The 20,622-nt window shown below is 32.3% G+C and overlaps 2 protein-coding genes and 1 non-coding gene across 5 annotated transcripts; all 3 read left to right on the top strand.

Moving 5' to 3' along the window:
* Nucleotides 1-6,517: 6,517 nt before the first annotated feature.
* Nucleotides 6,518-9,891, top strand: LOC112726279 (uncharacterized). Of its 3 annotated transcripts, none has more exons than XM_025775610.3 (7): nucleotides 6,518-6,684; nucleotides 6,837-6,973; nucleotides 7,516-7,576; nucleotides 7,672-7,807; nucleotides 8,223-8,550; nucleotides 8,649-8,777; nucleotides 8,893-9,891. In XM_025775610.3, the coding sequence occupies exons 2-7, from the start codon at nucleotides 6,886-6,888 to the stop codon at nucleotides 9,330-9,332; spliced, it is 1,182 nt and encodes a 393-aa protein (XP_025631395.1). In that variant the 5' UTR covers nucleotides 6,518-6,684; nucleotides 6,837-6,885; the 3' UTR covers nucleotides 9,333-9,891. The 3 variants fall into 3 exon arrangements, with proteins under 3 accessions (XP_025631395.1, XP_072066129.1, XP_025631396.1); XM_072210028.1 differs by having other exon boundaries at nucleotides 6,614-6,684; nucleotides 7,516-7,568; XM_025775611.3 differs by lacking the exon at nucleotides 6,518-6,684 and having other exon boundaries at nucleotides 6,715-6,973; nucleotides 7,516-7,568.
* Nucleotides 9,892-10,991: 1,100 nt separating this feature from the next.
* Nucleotides 10,992-16,108, top strand: LOC112726280 (bifunctional L-3-cyanoalanine synthase/cysteine synthase 1, mitochondrial). The gene is made up of 10 exons (XM_025775613.3): nucleotides 10,992-11,457; nucleotides 11,546-11,655; nucleotides 12,389-12,446; nucleotides 12,575-12,838; nucleotides 14,181-14,318; nucleotides 14,422-14,473; nucleotides 14,565-14,644; nucleotides 14,731-14,790; nucleotides 15,351-15,431; nucleotides 15,860-16,108. The coding sequence occupies exons 1-10, from the start codon at nucleotides 11,251-11,253 to the stop codon at nucleotides 15,956-15,958; spliced, it is 1,149 nt and encodes a 382-aa protein (XP_025631398.1). The 5' UTR covers nucleotides 10,992-11,250; the 3' UTR covers nucleotides 15,959-16,108.
* A 3,346-nt stretch (nucleotides 16,109-19,454) lies between these two features.
* TRNAY-GUA (transfer RNA tyrosine (anticodon GUA)) lies at nucleotides 19,455-19,547 on the top strand. The gene is made up of 2 exons: nucleotides 19,455-19,491; nucleotides 19,512-19,547. It is a non-coding gene; the product is annotated as a tRNA-Tyr (tRNA).
* Nucleotides 19,548-20,622: the final 1,075 nt, after the last annotated feature.

The raw sequence follows: 20,622 nt of genomic DNA on the forward strand, positions 1-20,622 counted from the left end.
GAAATTAATTAAATTTATTATAGTCCGACATACTTATAAAATTGTCAACTTCATTTGATGTTGAAACCAAATAATATAATAAATGACCGATTAAATGGATATGATAATTGCCTGGTGGGATGGCCTATAATGAATTAAACATAGCAATATCTATATATAATGTTTCCAAACTTAGATGGAGAGTAATGGAAATTTCTCAAAAGGGCTCAGTGTATATATATGAGACAATTCTTTATTAATTAAGATGTTCATTTTCTTTAATTAGAAGTCTTGGTTCAAATTCTGAGTATAAAAAATCAATATTAAAATAGTCATATTTCTTACAAAATCTCGAGTATAAAAAAAATTGTATTTGTTGGTTTCTCGCTGACTAATGGGTTGCTGTATGCATAAAACGGGATTCAAACTCCCGATAATAAACGAGTGAACTGACCACTCGACCAACCTAAATTAGTTAAAAATCTGTGTTTGTTGACTGCAAGTAATTCAACTAAAAATCCTATAAAGAGTTAAGACTTAAGAGTCTCACAATGAGATTTTTCTTTAAAAAAAAACGTGTGTATTCAATTTCAGTCATTAATGACTAATTATTCACTTATACTCTGTTCTTTCCTTTTTATTTTTTCCTCCTAAATTGGGCGAGTCACTTATATTAAAAGGGCTAAAACAAACAATGAAGCTATACAATTAAGATATTTTGGTAACTAAATTTAATTAAATTGGTCAAATAATTTATTGTGTAATAAATATCAATTAAAAAAAGATGAATAAAAAAGAATTAGTCAAATTTGATTATAAAATAATTTTGTCATGTAATATTTTTTTAAAGACGAGTACAGCTCACTAAATTTGGTTCCATCCCAAAGTGGATGCATGCATGGAATTTGGAATGAAAATGGATTGAAGAGAGTATCGATTATTTAATAATTAAATTCGGCCACTCTTGGGGCCTATCTAGGAAGCTACAAGTAATCACAATGGGCCATGAGATTTCTTGTTAAGCCCAATGCCTCAGTGGAAGCCCAAAAAGCTTTAAAAAATAACAGACGGTTGATGAAAAATATTTAGATTTAGAATCACTCAATGTCCTATAAACTCTGCTGCTAGATACTTAGAAATGAATATTAATAGAGGTGTTCTGAAATGTCTTGGTCGAACAGAAGTAGAAACCACCATAAACGAGTTACATGATGGAATCTGCGGACACCACACTGGAAGTAGGAGCCTAGCCACAAGAATACTCCAAGCAGGATATTTTTGGCCGATATTGAGAAAAGATTGCAGAAATAAGGTACAAAACTACGATGCATGTTAAAGATGCGCACCGCTCATCCACAGCCCAGCCGAGTTATTACATACCACCTCAGATGTCAGCTGGTCGTCCACAAGTGGGGGATGGACATACTCGGACCATTCCCAATCTCAACAGGACAGGTAAAATTTCTTCTGGTAGCTGTCGATTATTTCACAAAATGGATAAAAGCACAGCCTTTTGCGAAAATTACAGCCGAAAAGGGACAAAAGTTCATTTGGAAATCAATTATATGTAGATTCGGTTTACCTAGGAAAATCGTATCTGATAATGGCAGACAGTTTATGGATAAAAAGATCGCGTCATATCTAACCGACCTACATATCAAGCACCGTTTTTTCTCCGTCGAACACCCACAAACCAACGGGCTCGCGGAGGCAGCTAACAAAGTTATCTTGCAGGCCCTAAAAAAGAAACTAACAGATGCTAAGGGACGATGGGCCGAGCTTATACCAGAAGTGTTGTGGAGTTATAACACAATACCCCACACAACAACAAATGAAAGCCCATTCCGACTAGTATATGGTGCAGACTGCATGACACCCATAGAGATCAGCCAAGGGTCCACTCGGACCGAATACTTTGATGAGCAAGACAACTCGGAAGCCAGATCAACTGATCTCGATCTGATAAACGAAGAACGAAGCCTCACCGAACTAAGGCAGCAAGCCATGCAAGCGACAATACGAAAGCAATACAACAAAAAGGTGAAACCAAGAACATTACAAGAGGGAGACTTGGTCATACGACAAATGGAGGAAGTCTGAAAACCACCAGGACACGGGAAGCTAGCTGCCAACTGGGAAGGCCCTTTCCGCGTCTCCAAAGTCATCGGAAAAGGAGCATACTCCCTCAAAACACTAGAAGGAATACCCCTTCTTAACACTTGGAACATTTCATCTTTAAAAATTTATTACAGTTGAATTTTTATGTAAATATGAAATGGCCATGTACTCTTTTTCCTGATCACGAGGTTTTATCCCTAAGGAGGGTTTTACTCGGACAGGTTTTAACGAGGCCGACCACTTCATACCTTCCTTAAATGATTGATTCGTATATTAATGAATTTCACATTCCGCTAAACTATCTATACTTCAAACAATACTAAATGCATATCAATCAAATTGACAAATCAGCGTTGGAAATCGCGACCATCTAATAAATCGAACCGACCACATAAGTCGGGAACACCAATTCAGAATATCATCAAAGATAAAAACCTATCCAAAACTATTACTAAAATCAACATCTATTATCTAACTAGCAAACAAAAGCTAGAATTCACATTCATCCACATAAGAGTTTTCATAAGTAGTTAAAACCGACACCAAAATGGTCGGGCAACACAAATCCAAAATATTCCGATCGAACCAGAAACCAGCTACAAACACAATTAAAAGTACAAACGTTTTTTAAGAAGGAGGAGGAATGCTCTCAGCTTGCTCCTCGCAAGCCTCATCATTAGCAAGTTCACCATTAACAACAATCTTCGCCACATTGAGTTTCCTTACATCACAGTTCGGAGAAAACAATGTGACTTGGCTGACGGCACGATCAAACCCAGCTACGAACATATCCATTTTCTCCTCCTCAAGCTCGTTAATACGAGCAGCCATTTCACCTTTGGTCTGATCATTCTCCTTAACTTCAGCTTGCAGCAATCTAATTTGTTCTTGGAGACTGCCGACTTCATCTTCCCTCTCCTTCATCTTCGCGGTCACGTCAACGACAACCTCTTCCCTATCTTTCAGCCAGCGCTCAAGAGACGATGCCTTCTCCATCATTACCTGTTGCTCCGAACCTAACAACTCAGTAGCACGACCAACACACAACAGTCGAGAAGCAATAATCTACAGAGACAACAACAAAACTAATTAAAAAAAACCTTACAGGGACGAAAGAAAAGGGAATAAAGAGAAAATCCAACCTGAATAAACTTGCCCATCCCCTCGACTCCAGTCTGACGTGTAAGACCCATAACTCCAGAATATTGGGATACACGATCCGTATGCTCGGAAATCGGAAATTGGTCTCTCCACAGAGAATGCGAGTTCGCCCCAGGAATAAAACCATGCAATCTTCGTTACCTTTCAAAAACAAACTTCACAGCAGCAGTTTGGTCACCTTCAGAGATCACTTCCAAGGACTTTTCCGACTCAATCTTTCTCCTTTTTGGAGAAGGAGGAGGCTGAGCAGCAGAAAAAACAGCATTTCCATCTGTCTCTTTAACAGCCCCGGAAGTACTACCACCTTTCTCACCTTTCTTTTTCAAGTACGCTTGAAACTTGGCAGCATTCAAGTTCAAAACCCTACTACCTACCACAACAAAAAAAGCAAAAAGATGAATAAATAGGCAATCAGACAAAATCAAAGCATATAAAAACAAAATTACATATATACAATTCCAACCGTTCGTTGTCGTTTTCCTCTTCATATCTTAATAAATCAGGAATAGACAAATATTCTCCAGCAGCAAAGTTGTCAATTAAAAAATCTAACAAACAGTCCTCTTCCTCACTTCTCTCACTAGTTTCGAGGATTTGCAACGGTTCCGAACACCAGTATAAAGGAAATTTTCTATCAGCTCATTATCCAAATAAAAAGGATATTCAGACTCCAAAGAGAGAACTTTTACAAACATCGATTTAAAATTTTTAAAGGAAGATTTATACAATAAGAAGAGAGAGCAGCCAGGGAAGCTACTCAGAAACACCCAAAGCCCTCTGTAAACCCCGGTTAAATTAGTAGATAATTAGTTAATAAATTAGTTTTTAATAAAAAAATTAGAAATGCAAAAATAATATCAAATTAGGATATAGCACATCGAAACGAGAATTTTGACACCAATTTCGAAGAAATCGGTCCAAGATTGGACCAAACCGGTTGAACCAGGTCCGAATCGGGCCGTCGGTCCAACTGGACCAGCCTATTAAATGAACCCAGCCTTCTCATTCTCCCCATTTTAGCAATACACAGTGCTGAAGCAAACAGGGGAAGGAGAAGAGAAGTTCGCCAAAAACCTTATGGTAACTTCAACTCACCGTAACTTTCCGATCCGAGCTCCGATTGCCGCACTGTATACGGCCATACGTCCACCGCGTCAAGCTCTACGTTTCTACCAGAACAATTTCTTTGGTAAGCCATTAATCACTTCCAGCCATTCTTTTCCCCAATTTTCGAAATATTGGAGGGGATGTTGAATTTCTTTGATTTCTGATGTTTTAGGATCCAATTAGCTTGAGAAAAACATTCACTCTTGCTTATGTGAAGCTTGGGTAAGGAGAGGATACGATAATTCTATTTTAATTTCATTGAATTTGAGCTTTGAGTATTAAATTGGGTATATATGTGTTATAAATGTGTATTAGGTTGTGAATAAATAATTGGAGTTTGGAATTGTGAAAATTGGAACTTGGAGGAAGCTGAGCCTAGTGTTTAATGAATTCTGGAAGGGCTGTGTTTACATTAATTAAAATTGTCTTGAACGTTACGTGGGAATCGGCCAAGGTATGGTTTAGGTTTCTTGTATTTAATATATAATGTTCTGTGAAAACTTAGGCTAGATGACCATAAGATAAGTTGGAATGCAGGTGTATATTTAATGTTTAGCAATTTGTTGATGAATATATTTGGTTGGTGTTTGTTGAACAATGAGTGATTGATTATGGATGGAGATGGTTATTATGATAATTTGGAATGAATCATGGTTGAATTATTGCTTATTTGAGTATAGGTATATTGAAGAAAAGCTTGATGGGTTTGTTGAGATATGAAATTGTGTAATCCTTTAGGTTTTCATGTTGCCCTTGTTTGATTGTGCTGAGGTAGTCCGAATCCCTCACATAGATTTTGGATGCTGCGAAATGATTGATAAACAGCTTTTGTCAAAGCTGGTTATGGATCCTGCAGGCAAATTAGAAACCATAATAAAGCAGCTCCATCTAAAAAAGTTGGAAAAGAACGGCACCGGATGGGATCGGAGTCACTATTGAGGAATATCATGGACTCGAATTTCGTGACATGAACTTTAGGATCTCCGATCCCTTTATATGGCGTAAGGGTCATAGGAAGTGTAAAGTTCTTAGGCATTTTGAAACTCATTATCTCTTCGGAAAATGGGTTGGTTCGCCGTCTTCCGATTTTGGGGGGTGTTTCCCCTGTTTTGAGTTGGATTTCGACTGGTGCTATTGATCAGCGTTTGTTTTTTTACTGTCGACTTTTCGTTCTCCATTATTCTGCACTGTTGCTAACAGCTCGGCCATCCACTAATTTTCTGCTAGGAGGGCGGCGTTAGCGGCCATGAGGTCGGCATTAGTTTGAGGGTGTTGCTGAGTCTCGGAGAGATCGGTCATGCTTCCTTTTCTGCAAAGAGAAAGGGGTACAAGGCAGATATGGATAGGTTATAAAGATTAAAGTATCGGGATGGGGTGAAGTTAAACTCTTCGAGCCCCACGGTGGGCGCCAAATGTTCTTGCAAGGATATTCTTTCCGAGCTATACGTCGGCTCCTTGCTGATCTTGGTGTGCCTGATAGCTCTGGCCGAATCGGGAATACCCTCGTGAACTTGGACCCGAGCATGGTACCTGCAAAAAGGACTCCGACGCCCACGTCAGTAAAGGAATAATTTAAACAAAGAGCGTGTATGCGATTGTGGATATTATTCCGTAGTATGTTATCATGAGACGAATTATTTGTGTGTTTTATCATTGACACCGTGCTCGTTTTATAGCTTGGTGTGGAGTTTAACAGTTTGCTTCGTTCAAGATTCTAGTGACTGATTTCCTTCCGAAATTGTGGGGAGCATTCTGTTGAGATAGAGCCATTGTGTCGAGGTATGACTCGGTTTTATCCGAGATCTTAGGGGTACAGTACAAGAGAAAATCACTAAAAGTATGTTTGAAAATTATTTAACATAAAAAAGAATTTTTTTTCATGAAAAAATTTATTTTTATTTAAAATTTAATTTTATAATTTGAAATGACTATAATATATTAATAGAATATAAATCAAATTTAAAGAATGTATAAGTAGATTTAGAAATCAAATTTTTTTAGTCTGACTTATAAATGAAAGAAAATAAAAATTAAAATTTTCAAAAAAATTTAAATAATTTATTTTTAATTATTCTAAAATAAAAAAAAATTAAACTCTTAAATAAATTTTAATTCTTAATATTTTAAACAACCTCTAATAATTGTGCAGGCCGGGTCAGTTCTCTAGCCTTAAGCCAGGTAAAAAAAAAATTACTCAATGTCCAAAAAAAAAAGATTTAGAATCACTTAAATCCAACTAATTTTAATTAGTAAAGTGATCCTCATCCTATCATAAAAAAAAAAAAAAAGTGATCCTCATCCGCTCCTTGCTCCGTTTATGTAAGTATTGGATTCAAATCTCGCTTTTTTAATGTTTGATTATAAATTTATTTTAACTTTTGGTATTGTTAGAAATGTTGATTAATTTGAAGCTGATTAACTTGATTTATCTGATATTGTTGTTATTATGACCGATTAATTGATTTCTCTAGATTATATGAGCGTGATAGCTTCGAAATCGAAGCTTCGGAGCTCAAAAAAATGGAATCGCCGATTGCCTCTCTGGAGAACCGACCCGCCATCTTCGTCATCGGATCCTCCAACGTCGGAAAACGCACCATCCTTTCCCGTATCTTTTTCTTTCCCTTTCTTTTCTTTTATTTTTTTCAAAAAGCGTTTTTGGTTTTCCAATTTTATCTGTGATTGGACTATTAACTTGGTTGTTCTAATTTTAGTGCTTCATATTCATAGATATTGTTTTGAAGTAACACTCTCATCATAATTTGTTCTTAGATACTATAGTTCGTTTTTTACTTCAAGTAGTATTAGTTATGACTTCTGAAGTTCAATTGGTGTGCAAATGCAATAAGGTTTAGTTAATTTAAAGTGTATTATGTAGTCATTACTCATTAGATTCTATTGTATCAAATGTGTGTGTGATTGTCAGGATATGGATTGCAACAGTAAAATCCTCATTATGTGTTGATATTTGATTTGGCAATGCTTAATTTAGTTGGATAGCAACTGCATCAAAATCTCTTTTTTTTAATCAGTTGGAAAACATATCAATGGTGTGCTATGTCTGCTTTGCAATTGTTTCTTAATTTAGTTCTTCTGATATATTTTTACATCTAGTAATGTGGATTTAGTTTCATTTGATGTCAATTTTAGGGTTGCTCTCTGTTGACAATGAAGATGCTTTTGATTCTGCTTTTGAAGTGAATGTACGTGGGTATGTTGACTGTGAGTCACTTTTATTTTATCGAACTGATTCTGCAGCATAATTTTAAATCTTATTTGGTGTGTATTTTACTTTGGATTGAACAGATGGACTATCAACACTAAGTACTATACTGCTGATGTTTCTGTATGGATGGCTCATCTTCATGATGATTTTTCTGTTCAGAACCTGCCTGTGTTTCAACAGGCGGCAGCGTTGGTGATGGTTTTTGACATGAATAATGTTAGTTCCTTAACTTGACTCTTCCTCAATTTGTTTTTTGGACAGTGATTATTTAATCCATGACAAAATCTTCGGTTACTTTCACAGTTTTAGTGTGTTTGTTGTTTTGGCCATGAAGATCTCAAACAATGGTTTGAAGCAAGCAGACCAAGTTTCAACTTATTTTGACATGTTCAGCAACATTATGTTTGAGCTATATTCTAACATGGCTTTTACCCATGAATTATAGATTGGACAGAAGTTTAAAAAGTTTTCTTTCTTGTTAGACCGAACCTTGGTTTGCAAATTATAAACAAAACAAGTCAATATTCATGTGACTATTCTTCGGCTACTTTTTTTTATTCTGCCTGCCTTAAGTATGCATTTGTAGGGACATATGCATATAATGTTAATTTGATTTTCTTGTTATATGCAGCCATCTTCTCTAACTGCACTTCAAGATTGGGTATCTTGCACTGTCATTCAAAACTTTGAGATATTATTATGCATTGGAAACAAAGTGGACCTCCTTCCAGGTCATCCGGTTCATGCTGAATACAGAAGACGGTTATTGAAACTTGAAGACTCTACTATTGATCCTTATTCAGAGCTCCCTGAGTATGGAATATCTGAATCTGAAGGAACTAGTTTACTGGGAGATGAAGAACCATCATGGGATATCAGAAGGTCCTGCTTGGAGTGGTGCACCGAGCACAATATCGAATTCATTGAGGCTTGTGCTTCTAATGCTGATTTCGACAAATGTAAATTTTTCCTTCCTGTTTTAAAGCCAGCGCAAACAATTGAACAATAGTCTGATTTTTGCTCTGGCAAATGCTGATAAAAGAACCACCGATTGCAGGTTTGTCTATAGATGGTGATTTACAAGGAGTTGAACGGCTTTATGGTGCTCTTTCTGCTCATATGTGGCCTGGAATGATATTGAAATCTGGTGATAGGATTAGTCAACCATCATTTCCTACAAAGGAGGGTACTTTTCTTCTCCTACATTTCTTAAAGTGTGCTGTGTGGCACTTTTATTGATGTCAAATATATGCCAGGCAGTGCAATACAAGCACTAATTTTGGTTATCTGTTTTTCTTTAGAGTTATCTTCAGAAGAATCTGATTATGAACAAGAATATGAAGTTTTGTCAGCTGGTTCAGCTGATCCCTGGGATGGAACTGAACAAGAATGGGTATCTGCAACTTCTTTGGATGCTGGGGGATTGGTTCCTCAAAACAATACAAATACAAATTGTGAATACAAGATCGAAATTAAATCTGATAAAGATATCCCACCCACAACCTCAAGCACTGGGCCTGAAGATGAAGGTGACCAGAAAGTCTCACACAATATCATGCATTCTGAAGATGAGAATAAATGTCTTGAATTAGATGATTTGGAGCAGTTGATGTCTGAGATTGGAAACATGCGTGCAGGTATACGGTTGATGCCTGATTTCCAAAGAAGAGACATGGCTGCCAAGCTTGCTATGAAAATGGCTTCCTTATTTGGGGGTGAGAGTGATGAAGAGGAAACTTAGTTCATATTAGATGTTAACCCGACGTAATTCGGTTATAGGTTTGATGGAAACATCAATGCATGTCTTTCATGGTACTTCTATTTGGGCATTACTTGGAACTTGGAAGACATGCAACCTCTAGAACCCCGTCAACAAGGATTGGTTCCTTCTTCATGCTACCCTTGGTAACTGCTGAACATGGTTAAAATATTATGATGTGTGGCCATGTTCATGGTACTTTAACATGAATATGGTGTTGTTTGGGAAACTATGGTGCGCCCTGGGTCACATTCTGCAGTTCTGTAAGCTGAAGAGTTGATTGAAAAGTACTCACAAATCAAAATGCTTTCATTCACTTAGCTATAACAACCAAAAAATGGCATAGTCAAACTAGGTGATTAGTTGTTTTTCAAAGGATAAATTAGTTTCTTTACTTTCCTTATGACTCTTGCTATTTTTTAACATATGAACGATGCTGCATAGACTACCTAATATCTTTCAGAAACAATTGTCACATAGGTGGCAGCATATTTAGCGGATGGAAGAAGTTATGGTGGTTAAAAAGATAAAATTGCTCCTATCATAACTGCTCACATAATCCTAGCAAGTAGCAAGCATATTCTAGTAAGAGTCGAAGGTTGAGAAGCAGGCAGAAATGGCAGAGGAAGAAGAGTCGAAGGTGAATGCCTGCTGAAGAAGCGGAGCGATCACATAAAATTTTATTAGGCGGCTATATATTAAATTATTAATATATCCGGACAAAAGGTGCCATGTACAAAATTATATTTGTTAAAATATATATTTAAATATAAAATACATATTAAAATAAAATAAATTATATATATTTGTATATAAATATATAATAGTTAATTTTAGTAATTAATTTTTTATTATTATTTTTAATTATTAATTTAATTTTTTTAGTCTAATAATTTAATAATATATTTTAGTTTATACTTTTAAATATTGATGTAAAAAATAATAAATTTTAATAATTTTTTAATATTTTTTCTTTTTGATATACAATATACGAAAAAACGTTCCTGTGAAGGTATATGGATAATTTATTTTATTAAAGTAGGAAAATCGTATTTGAATATATATATATATATTTTAAGGAAAATCTTATTTTCCTAATCGGTCTTCATCTAACGGTTTCAAATTCAATTCATGGATAGTCACCAAAAAAAAAATTCAATTCATGGATTAAAAGTGATGATAAAATAAATAAATAAAATAAAAAATTATTATCCTAGGAGACAGGCGATTCCTCAAGGCAGGTCAGGTTAATTGTATGACTGCTAACAGATTGCAAATATTTGTAACAAAGAAAGAAAAATGTATATACTTCTCTGGAATATATAAATAGTGAATGCTGTGATGTTTAAAAAGTAATATTTAATTTAAAAGATATACAAATAAATAATTTTTAAAAAATTAAAATTTATTATAAAAAAAATAAGTTAGACAAAATTTAGGTTTCGATTCATAGACACCATAGAATTGGTCATATAATAAATAATTAAGTATCCCCCAATCATATCAACTTTTATATTTTTATAATACCAATAACCAATGAGGGGGAAAATCAGTGCAATGAGAGAGACAATTCTTTAAGTGAAATTAATTAAACTTTTAATATTTGATTTTAAATCATGTGCTAAGAGCCTAAGATTCCTTACAAATCTAGCTAGTTAGTCAAAAAATAATTAACCCACCATGTGCTATGATTCCTTACAAAAGCGTCGTCATCCATGGTTGAAATTTGAACACTGTATCTCATAAAATAAACAAAATTAATGGTCCTATATAAAAGGTGATATCTATATTATACAGAAGAACACATAGCAGCCTCTGCAAGTTGCCTTACCAGTTGCCATCATTTCTTGTCTCCTCTAATAAAAGCAAAATTGAACTCTTCTAGCTCCACTATATTTATATGTATAGTTCATGCATGTATCAGGTTCTATATACTCATTCCAAATCAAGTCTAACAATGGCTGCTATTAGGAGCTTAATCAACAAAAGGGTTTCTTCATCAGATGCTATGATGAGTAGATTATTCTACACTACCTTATCAGCTGAACCCATTAGAGATCTAGCAAATGATCTTCCCAAAACCAACATCAAGAATCATGTCTCCCATGTAATTAATATAATAACCTTGCTTATTTCATTTCATATTTATCAATACTATGAAACACAATAACTCATCACTCTTGTTTTCTTTTCAGCTCATTGGGAGAACTCCACTTGTTTATCTTAACAAAGTAACTCAAGGTTGTGGAGCTTTTATTGCTGCCAAGCAAGAAATGATGCAACCCACTGCCAGTGTCAAAGACAGGTCTTAATTCTATTTTAACTATGCTAGTATGGTTTAATTACTTTTTTTTTAAATTAAGTTCTTATACTGCTTTTAATTTTGTAATTAGGTTATTTTTGGTGTAAAAAAGATAGAGTTAACTGAAGGTTTAATTACTCTGTCACTGATTTTTTTTTATTAGGTTCTTATACTTTTTTTTTTCTTTTCGATTGAGTCAATATACCGTGACAAAAATGGTTGAATTATCATAATTTTTCGTTAAATAAAACGAATATGTCTAACACTTGATTGAATATTCGGTATAGTTTAACAGAATAATCTGTTAATTTCAACGTTTTTGTCACGGTAGAGACTTACTTACAAAAGCTAATATTGTATAGAGACCTAATTGAAAAAGAAAAAAGTATAGAGACCTAATTGAAAATTTGGTAAAACTATAGGGACTGATACAATAATTAAATCTTAACTGAATATTTCTCTACAAATTGAAGTATCCATAATTAAGAACCTAATTAGATCTTTAACTACATATTTTTTGAGAAAAATATTCCGTTAATTTTAATGTTTTTGACATGAAAATGATCCAATTACAAAATTAAAAGCACTATAAAGACTCATTTGAAAAGAAAAAAGTATAGGGACCTAATTGCAAATTCGGTAAAACTATGAGACCAACCGAATAATTAAACCCATTATATATACATCTGTCTTCGCCTATCAGTTTTAAATTATAAATAATTTTCTTAATGGACAGAGCTGCATATGCTATGATCACAGATGCAGAGAAAGAGAATTTGATATCACCAGGAAAGGTTGGCCAAACTGGTTTATTTTGTGGCAACATCATCAATTTTTTACTTTACTAAGCTATTAACATATTGTTGAAGATTCTCATATTTGATTTAATTAATTATTTATTATGGTTTAATATGGTGTGTAGACAACTCTTATTGAGCCTACTTCTGGAAACATGGGAATAAGCTTGGCATTTATGGGTGCTTTGAGAGGATACAAGATTATTTTGACCATGCCATCTTACACAAGTTTGGAGAGAAGAGTTACCATGAAAGCTTTTGGAGCTGAGTTAGTACTCACTGATCCAACCAAGGGAATGGGTGGAACTGTTAAGAAGGCTTATCAACTTCTAGAAACCACACCAAATGCTCACATGCTACAACAATTTTCAAACCCAGCCAATAGTCAAGTAAGTACTTCAATATTATACACCACACATCACTAAGATTTAAGTTATATGTATATAATGTACATTTTTTAGGATATGTATACCAGATCAAAGGGTGTTAATGTTGGTGAATTTGGATCCTCTAAATTTTAAATTTTAACTTTAGAGGATATAGTGTGATCTGTTACCGTTTATTTCATAAGTAGGATCAAGAGAAAATATAAGAGAAAAACTATTCAAAGGTGAGAGATCACACTTTATCCTCTAAAGTAAAATTCAAAATTTAGAGAATACAAATCCAACATTGTATATTATATAAATTAGGTAGTGTTTGCTTTCATAGACTAAAACTGAGACTATGGGACTGGGATTCAATATTGTGTTTGGTGGCCACAGACTAAAACCAAAATTTCAATATTTTCAGTACCTCTAGAAAGTGGGAACACAGATACTTAAATTTTAATAATATTTCTTCTCAAAAATATCTCCATTTAACTTTTAACATTCAAAATCTACTCAATCTTCATATTTATCTTAAATTAAATATAATATTAAGACATAACTCAATCCAATATATTTTACACTAAACACAATATAAAGACTTAATTAGTCTCTGTCTCCCAGTCACAGTCTCTTAGGTAGCGTTTGGTGGAGAGACAGAGACAGAAAGACTGAGACCGAGAGACAGAGACTAAGAAACAGGAATTGAAATAAATCTCAGTATTTTGTTTGGTGCAAAATGAGAGACAGGAATTGAAACAAGAATGAAACTCTAATTTAATTTGCACAAAGGATAAAATTAGAATTAATTAATTGAAATGAAAATATTTTAGGTATAAAATGTTATTAAAGTTTCAATCTCCATCTCTAAAAATTTCAGTCCCCTATGTCCCTACTTTTTGGAGGTACTGAAATACTGAAATTTTAGAGATAGAGACAGAAATTTTAGTACCAGTCTCTGAACTAACAAACACGATACTGAGTCTCAGTCTCTCAGTCTCCTTTCCAAACGTAGTCTTATTTAACTTTAGAAAAAAAATATGTTATTTGTCCTTAACTATTTATCGCTATAAGAAATTTGTTGAATAGCAACCGATTCAGTAACCGATAGACAAACATAAGCGACCAATTCAGTAACAAGCTATTTTAGTTGCTAAATAGGTCACTAATTTATAATTGAATTACCGGTTCAAACCAGATGTTAATTAGTTAATTACTAAATTGAATGTTTTTAGTGGATTTCTTGTAGTGATATATGTTTAGAAAAATGAAATATTTTGATGATTCAAAATTGGAATGTCATGAAATGCTTTGAAATTGGAAAAAGAATTGATTGTTAAAAGAAAAATGGTTGGGGAATCAGGTGCACTTTGAGACAACAGGTCCAGAGATATGGGAGGAAACAAATGGACAAGTTGACATATTTGTCATGGGAATAGGCAGTGGAGGCACAGTCACTGGTGTAGGAAGATACCTTAAATCCAAGAATCCTAATGTTAAGGTCAGTTTAATTATTTCTTTTCTTAACATCCTATAGTGAAGTATTCAATTTTCACTCATCAAATTAAATTCCTTGAATAATTATTATTTTGTTGTGTCATTAGATATATGGTGTGGAGCCAGCTGAAAGTAATGTTCTAAATGGTGGTAAACCTGGTAAATATCATGCTTACCCTTTTCATTTATTTATTTATTTTTGTGAAACTTTGGCTTTTCATAGTTATTTATGATTATTCATATGATATAGGTCCTCATGAAATTGCTGGAAATGGAGTTGGATTCAAACCAGATATACTGGACATGGATATAATGGACAAAGTTATTGAAGTAAGCATATATATATTAGGTTAAAGTTTTCTAATTTTTTGTACCCATAATTATTATTGGTCACTTATCAATTACTTGCATGTTAGGTCCGAAGTGAAGATGCAATTAACATGGCTAGGCAATTGGCCTTAAAGGAAGGACTCATGGTAAGTATTCAAATGACTCTGTTTTTCTTCTTTTTCTTTTTTTTTTTTAGAAAAAATGACAAATAAGTCTTTAACTAGTTGAAAATACAAAAACGCCTCTCATCTTTTAAAATACAAGAAGTTTGTCCGTCCAAAATATATAAAGACAAGTAAATCCCTCGCAAAAACTTAGATATCTCACATTTTAAAATGTAAAGAACGCTTTTGATTTTCTATTAGTCAATCACTTATTTGTTTTCCAATTAAAAGTCAGTGACATATTTATTCTTTTTTTTTTTTTTTTGAAAAAGTTGTATTGATTTGAGTTGACTTGGACTATTATAAGGACAAAATTTAATTTCCATCCTAATTTAATTTTATCTATTAAAAATTAAAGGATTAAGACTGGCTGAGATCTTTTGTTTAAAGAAATGAAATGTTAAACCACTTGAACCAGCAAAATGTTCATATTCAAATGATGATTATATTAATGGAGTAATATATCAAAGTTATATCTATGATTACAATGTAACTTTACTTTTATTTTAACTTTTTTTCTTCTTTCCCTAATTGTTTTGCAGGTAGGGATATCATCTGGAGCTAACACAGTTGCAGCACTCAAACTAGCCAGCATGCCTGAGAACAAAGGCAAACTCATTGTGGTAAGAATAGTAATGGAACCATTTATATATCTAATAAATTATTTACTCTACTCTAACTTGGTTTCAAAATACTTATTCTTTTCAACAAAGTAGTTTAATACATTCAAAAGTTAATATATATTTAAACACAATTTGTATCTAAATATATTAGCTTTTTAAGTTAAAAAAAAAATATAAGTCTCTTTAGGTCACTAACAATCATTGAAAATACAAAATATATAAATTCTTCTGTTGACTAAAAAATTAATTTGTCATTATTTTTACCTTTTTAAATGTGTCATTTTACCCAAAATATGCTCTTATTTTATTAAAAAAATGAGAAAAGTACCCAATATATATTTAAGGGAACAAGTTTCTTACTATTACTTAGTTGCTAAGTAACACTTATTAGTAAAATGATGTTGATGTTGATTGTTATGTTATCTCAGACTGTTCATCCAAGCTTTGGAGAGAGATACTTGTCTTCTATTCTGTTCCAAGAGCTTAGGAGAGAAGCTGAAAACATGCAGCCAGTATCTGTTGATTAATTAAATTAAATTGCCTATTATTACAAGGAACCATTTTGTTTTTTTTTTTTTTTTTTAATTTTGGTGTAACCCCTTTTTTTATTTGATAATACTAATATTTATCATATCTTGTAATCAAGCATTGCCAAATTTATATATTTAATTTTGCCACCTCTGTTTTTGAGAGCATAACACACCATTTATTTTAAAGATATCAATAACTGAGTCTACTAATTGAACTTAAAAATTTTACATAAAGAATTGGTGATAGTGATAACAACTGTTACTGTTCTGAAACAAAAGCATGAAGTTTATTCTTTCTAAAGTCCTCTAAGGAGAACATATCCTTTAACTTCAATCAAAGTCTATATGTTATGTTGAAATCTCATAATGTAAAAGACACTATATGAATTTTAGAGATGTAATTGAGTTTTATACACTTTATAAATGGTATTTTGAGATTGGTAGAAAAAAAGCAAGCAAAATAAATAAATAAAAGGATAAATTTCAAAACAACAAGAAATGAATAAGAATTTGTATTAGATTTTTTCAATAAAGAATTGCATTTTCAATACAAAACAGAGTCAAAGTGCTATGTTAATAGTTCAAGAACAGCATTGTGATTGGTCCAAAATGAAAAAACACATGACAAATTCAGCAATTTAGGGTTTGGACTAATGATTTTCTATCCTTTCAATAGGTAACAAAATCTGGTTGCTCCCTAACTAAGCATCGATTTTGACATATCATGATACAGTGATTTCTAATTGGCTTGAATGAGTTGTTTGAAGATTTCATTGTAAACGTTGAAAACAAAGCGATCTTTGGCTGCAGTTCTATGCAATTTATTGTACTTGCAAAAATACCTCAAATCTTCTAAATTGCAGAACCCTATGAACTGACCTAACCAAAGAAACAACCAATTGATGGAGTGTTCCTTCCGGTTTCCAATAACAGGCTTCACGCTTTTTTCTTGGCCGCAGAATTTGCATGCAATCGGATTAGGGTTCCTCCACTCTTTTGGACCTCTACTATGCAAGGAAGCTCTATGATCCTTCAAGAACTTTCCATGCTCTGCAGCCTTTTTATTTAAATCAAACTCCATTTCGAATCTTTCGCCACAGCTTCCGCATTGAACGTCTCCGTTGATTGTTAAGATCTTGTTTTGGTTGAGATATTGGAGTGTGTGGATTTTCGCTGGACGATCAGTGGCCCATGGAAACGGAGGAGTGATGACTATGTTGAGGTCGTCGGTAACGGCCCGTGCCGGTGGTGGCGATGAAAACTCTGGATCTTGTGAATGATTGGAAGAAGGTGAAGGTTCGGTAGGGAAGAGAGAGAGTGTCTGCAATTCTCTGATTTCTTGATCTTGAGGCTCTGGATTGGGAGGAGTAACCGCCGCAAGCTTTGGTTTCACGTTGCGGTGGCGGTGGTGGTGGTGGTGGTTGGTGGAGGCTGATGAAGGTTGATCTTTTCTCTTGTTATTCTTGTTCTCCATTGTTTTGGAGTTCTTTGATTGTTCTTGAATTTTCTATAATCTTTCTTCGATGGTTTTGAGTTTTTGGAGAATGAATGTGTCTAAATCCGTTTGTAATAACTTTTTGAATCTCAATTTGAATTTAATTATATATATATATATATATTATTCATACAAATCAGGTAATAGTAATAAATAATACATTAATTAGATAAATTAGATTTATAAGTAATGTTTTAGCAATTAAGTTGACATAATTTTTATAGGAGGAGTGTTAAGTAACCAATAATATTTTTGAACAATATGAACAATTATCAATTAAATAAAAATATATTATATTTTTAAATTATTTATCTAAATTTTAATATTAAAATAACCATCGTACACTTAGTGAAATGAACATCCAACTTTACATTGTTTAATATTTTTATTATCTACTTATACTTTTCCTTTTTGCAAACATAACTTTGCTAGAATTATTATCTAGGCCAATTATATCGTAACTGTAAATTGGTATCTAATTATTTAAAATTTAAGTCAAATTTAAAAAGATAGAAATAGTCAAATAAGTCAATTAATTTAAATTGATTTATTAGTTAGTTTACTTTAAATAAATATAAAAAATTTGAATTTAAATCTAATAATATTAGACAATTCTATAATGATAATAAATTTTGTGTCTAAATTATTTAAATATAAATATTAAGAGATAAGACTTACTTTTTTATAAAAAATAAAACGTGTATTTTACAAATATCATGAAACATATCATAACATTATGTCAATTGATTTTTGGCTTTAGCCAAGAATAATAAAGATAGAAATTAAGATATCGTGGAATAATTACTCAATATGGATTTGGATCCTCTAAAGTTTGAATTTCACTTTAGAGAGTAAAGTGTGATCTCTCACCATTGATTTCATAGGTGGGACCAAAAATAAATATGAAAGAGAAACTATTCAAGGGTAGAAGATCACACTTTACTCTCTAAAGTGAAATTCAAACTTTAGAGGATCCAAATCCACTCAATATAACAACTGCATGCATATTTGGTGCATATATACTATTTTTTATCATTGTTATAATGTCAAACATGGTTTACATTTTTTTTATCTACAAATAAAAGAATTTAAATTATAAATATTAATAGAATGAACTTTGTTTATTTGACCATTTAATAATAATAATAATAATAATAATAATAATAAATAATTTATATTTCGTCGTGTATCTAGCACTGGCAATATATATCATATTCGCAGGTATTCAATTCGCACCAACTCGTTCGAATAGAGTTGTCTACCCGATTTGCTACAGATAGGGTGTGGTGTAGTGCGAGTTTTCTATGAACATTCTTTGATGGTTTTGAATATTCGGAGAATGAATATGTCTAATTTAAAGTAACTGATTTGAAATTTGAACTCTAAATCCGTTTGTAACAACTTTTAAATTTTAATTTAAAAAGACAAAATGAATAAAACGATGGCTTATTTTTAGTTATATGTGTTATTATTCATACAAATCGGGCAATATAGTAATAAATAATACATTAATTAGATAAATTATATATCATGCCTTAATAATTAAGTTGACGTATGTTTTACAAACATAAATTTATCAGAGTTGTTATCTAGGCCAATTATATCGTAACTGTAAATTGGTACCTAATTATTTAAAGTTTATGTCAAGTATAAAAAGATAAAAATAGTCAAATAAATCAATCAATTTGAATTGATTTATTGGTTAGTTCACTTTAAATAGATACCAAGAATTTAAATTCAAATCTAATGATATTAGACAATTCTATAATGACAATAAATTTTGTGTCTAAATTATTTAAACTAGCGACTCAATAGGCATCAACCACTTTTTTATTATTTTGGAGAGAATAATTTTTATAATTTTATTTTTAAAATTATAAATTTAATAAAGTGCTATGTTAATAGTTCAAGAGCAGTATTGTTATTCGTCCAAAATCAAAAACACATGACAATTTAAGAAATTTATTATTGTTTGAATATGAACAATATAACACAAAACCGACCTTAGCTCAGTTGGTAGAGCGGAGGACTGTAGTGGGTTAATAACTCTCAGATATCCTTAGGTCGCTGGTTCGAATCCGGCAGGTCGGATTTCTTTTATTTTTTCAATATTTTTAAGATGCTATCAACAAATAGAATAGGAATTTTAATATTTTATAAGCATATAAGAAAAGAAAAAGCAAAAGAATAGCAACTTCTCGGAGTTAGCTTGTTAATATAGTTGGAAACTTGGAATGCACTTTATTAGTTTATTTCACTCCTCACTTCTTTACTTGGTAGAGTGGACTGGTATATGCTATTGAATTTTCTACAATAAGTCAATAACAAAGATTGTGACTTGTGACTTGTGTATCATGGCCATAAATAGTTCAGACTTCAGAGGCTTCTGGGCTATGGTGTATTTTTTTTTTTTTTTTTGTAAAGTTAGGAATGAGGTTTAAATTCGAAATTTTTAGGTGAAGATAGAAAATTTATACCATTTGAATTATAAGTCGTTATAATTAATTAATATTTAGATTGGTTTTAAGCTAATCTATTATATTTGAAATATACGACAAAAATATTATTTTTAGTGATATAGTTAGAAAAATGCTTCTTCTCATAATCGCAAGCTTAAAAATACTGCTTTCATTTATAAATTGTCAACTTCAATTATAATTTTTTATCCAAATTCCAAATATAATGTTTTTTTTTTTTTGAAAAATCCTTTTCAACTTGAATTTAAAAAAAAAAAAAACATTTTGCAATGATTCCAAACATGCCCTAATCAGAACAAATATTATACGTTCCTTAATTGAAGATGCCAGATACCATGGCAGATACCAATTCTGGTTGGTACGGTGGATGCATATTCTCTAATGTTGCACATGTCTGCATTGTTTCCCCATTGTTTGTGGTGTGTCCCAATTTGCTAATGCAACTATTTATTTTCTCTATGTTTAATTGGAAGCTTTTGATGCCCTACACATGTTGTTCACACTTCACTACTGCATTTATTTTTGGACAAAGTCTTATTTGTAATTTTTTTCGTATGAAGTTAATAATCGAGAATCGTCAGATCATTTAACATATTTTACTAAATTATTATCTAATATTTTTTTATTATCAACTTTACCTGAAGGTAAGGCTCAATTTTATGGTTATAGAAGCCTTGTATGTGATGTGT

Source organism: Arachis hypogaea, chromosome 12 (genome assembly GCF_003086295.3).
Source record: "Arachis hypogaea cultivar Tifrunner chromosome 12, arahy.Tifrunner.gnm2.J5K5, whole genome shotgun sequence".
Lineage (NCBI taxonomy): Eukaryota > Viridiplantae > Streptophyta > Magnoliopsida > Fabales > Fabaceae > Arachis > Arachis hypogaea.

Coding starts and splice junctions, on each gene's coding strand:
- LOC112726279 (XM_025775610.3), top strand. CDS start 6,886: ATGGAATCGCCGATTGCCTCTCTGGAGAACCGACCCGCCATCTTCGTC. Junction 6,974..7,515: donor AAAACGCACCATCCTTTCCC/GTATCTTTTTCT, acceptor TGTCAATTTTAG/GGTTGCTCTCTGTTGACAAT. Junction 7,577..7,671: donor TTTGAAGTGAATGTACGTGG/GTATGTTGACTG, acceptor TGGATTGAACAG/ATGGACTATCAACACTAAGT.
- LOC112726280 (XM_025775613.3), top strand. CDS start 11,251: ATGTATAGTTCATGCATGTATCAGGTTCTATATACTCATTCCAAATCA. Junction 14,645..14,730: donor TAATGGACAAAGTTATTGAA/GTAAGCATATAT, acceptor CTTGCATGTTAG/GTCCGAAGTGAAGATGCAAT. Junction 14,791..15,350: donor CCTTAAAGGAAGGACTCATG/GTAAGTATTCAA, acceptor ATTGTTTTGCAG/GTAGGGATATCATCTGGAGC.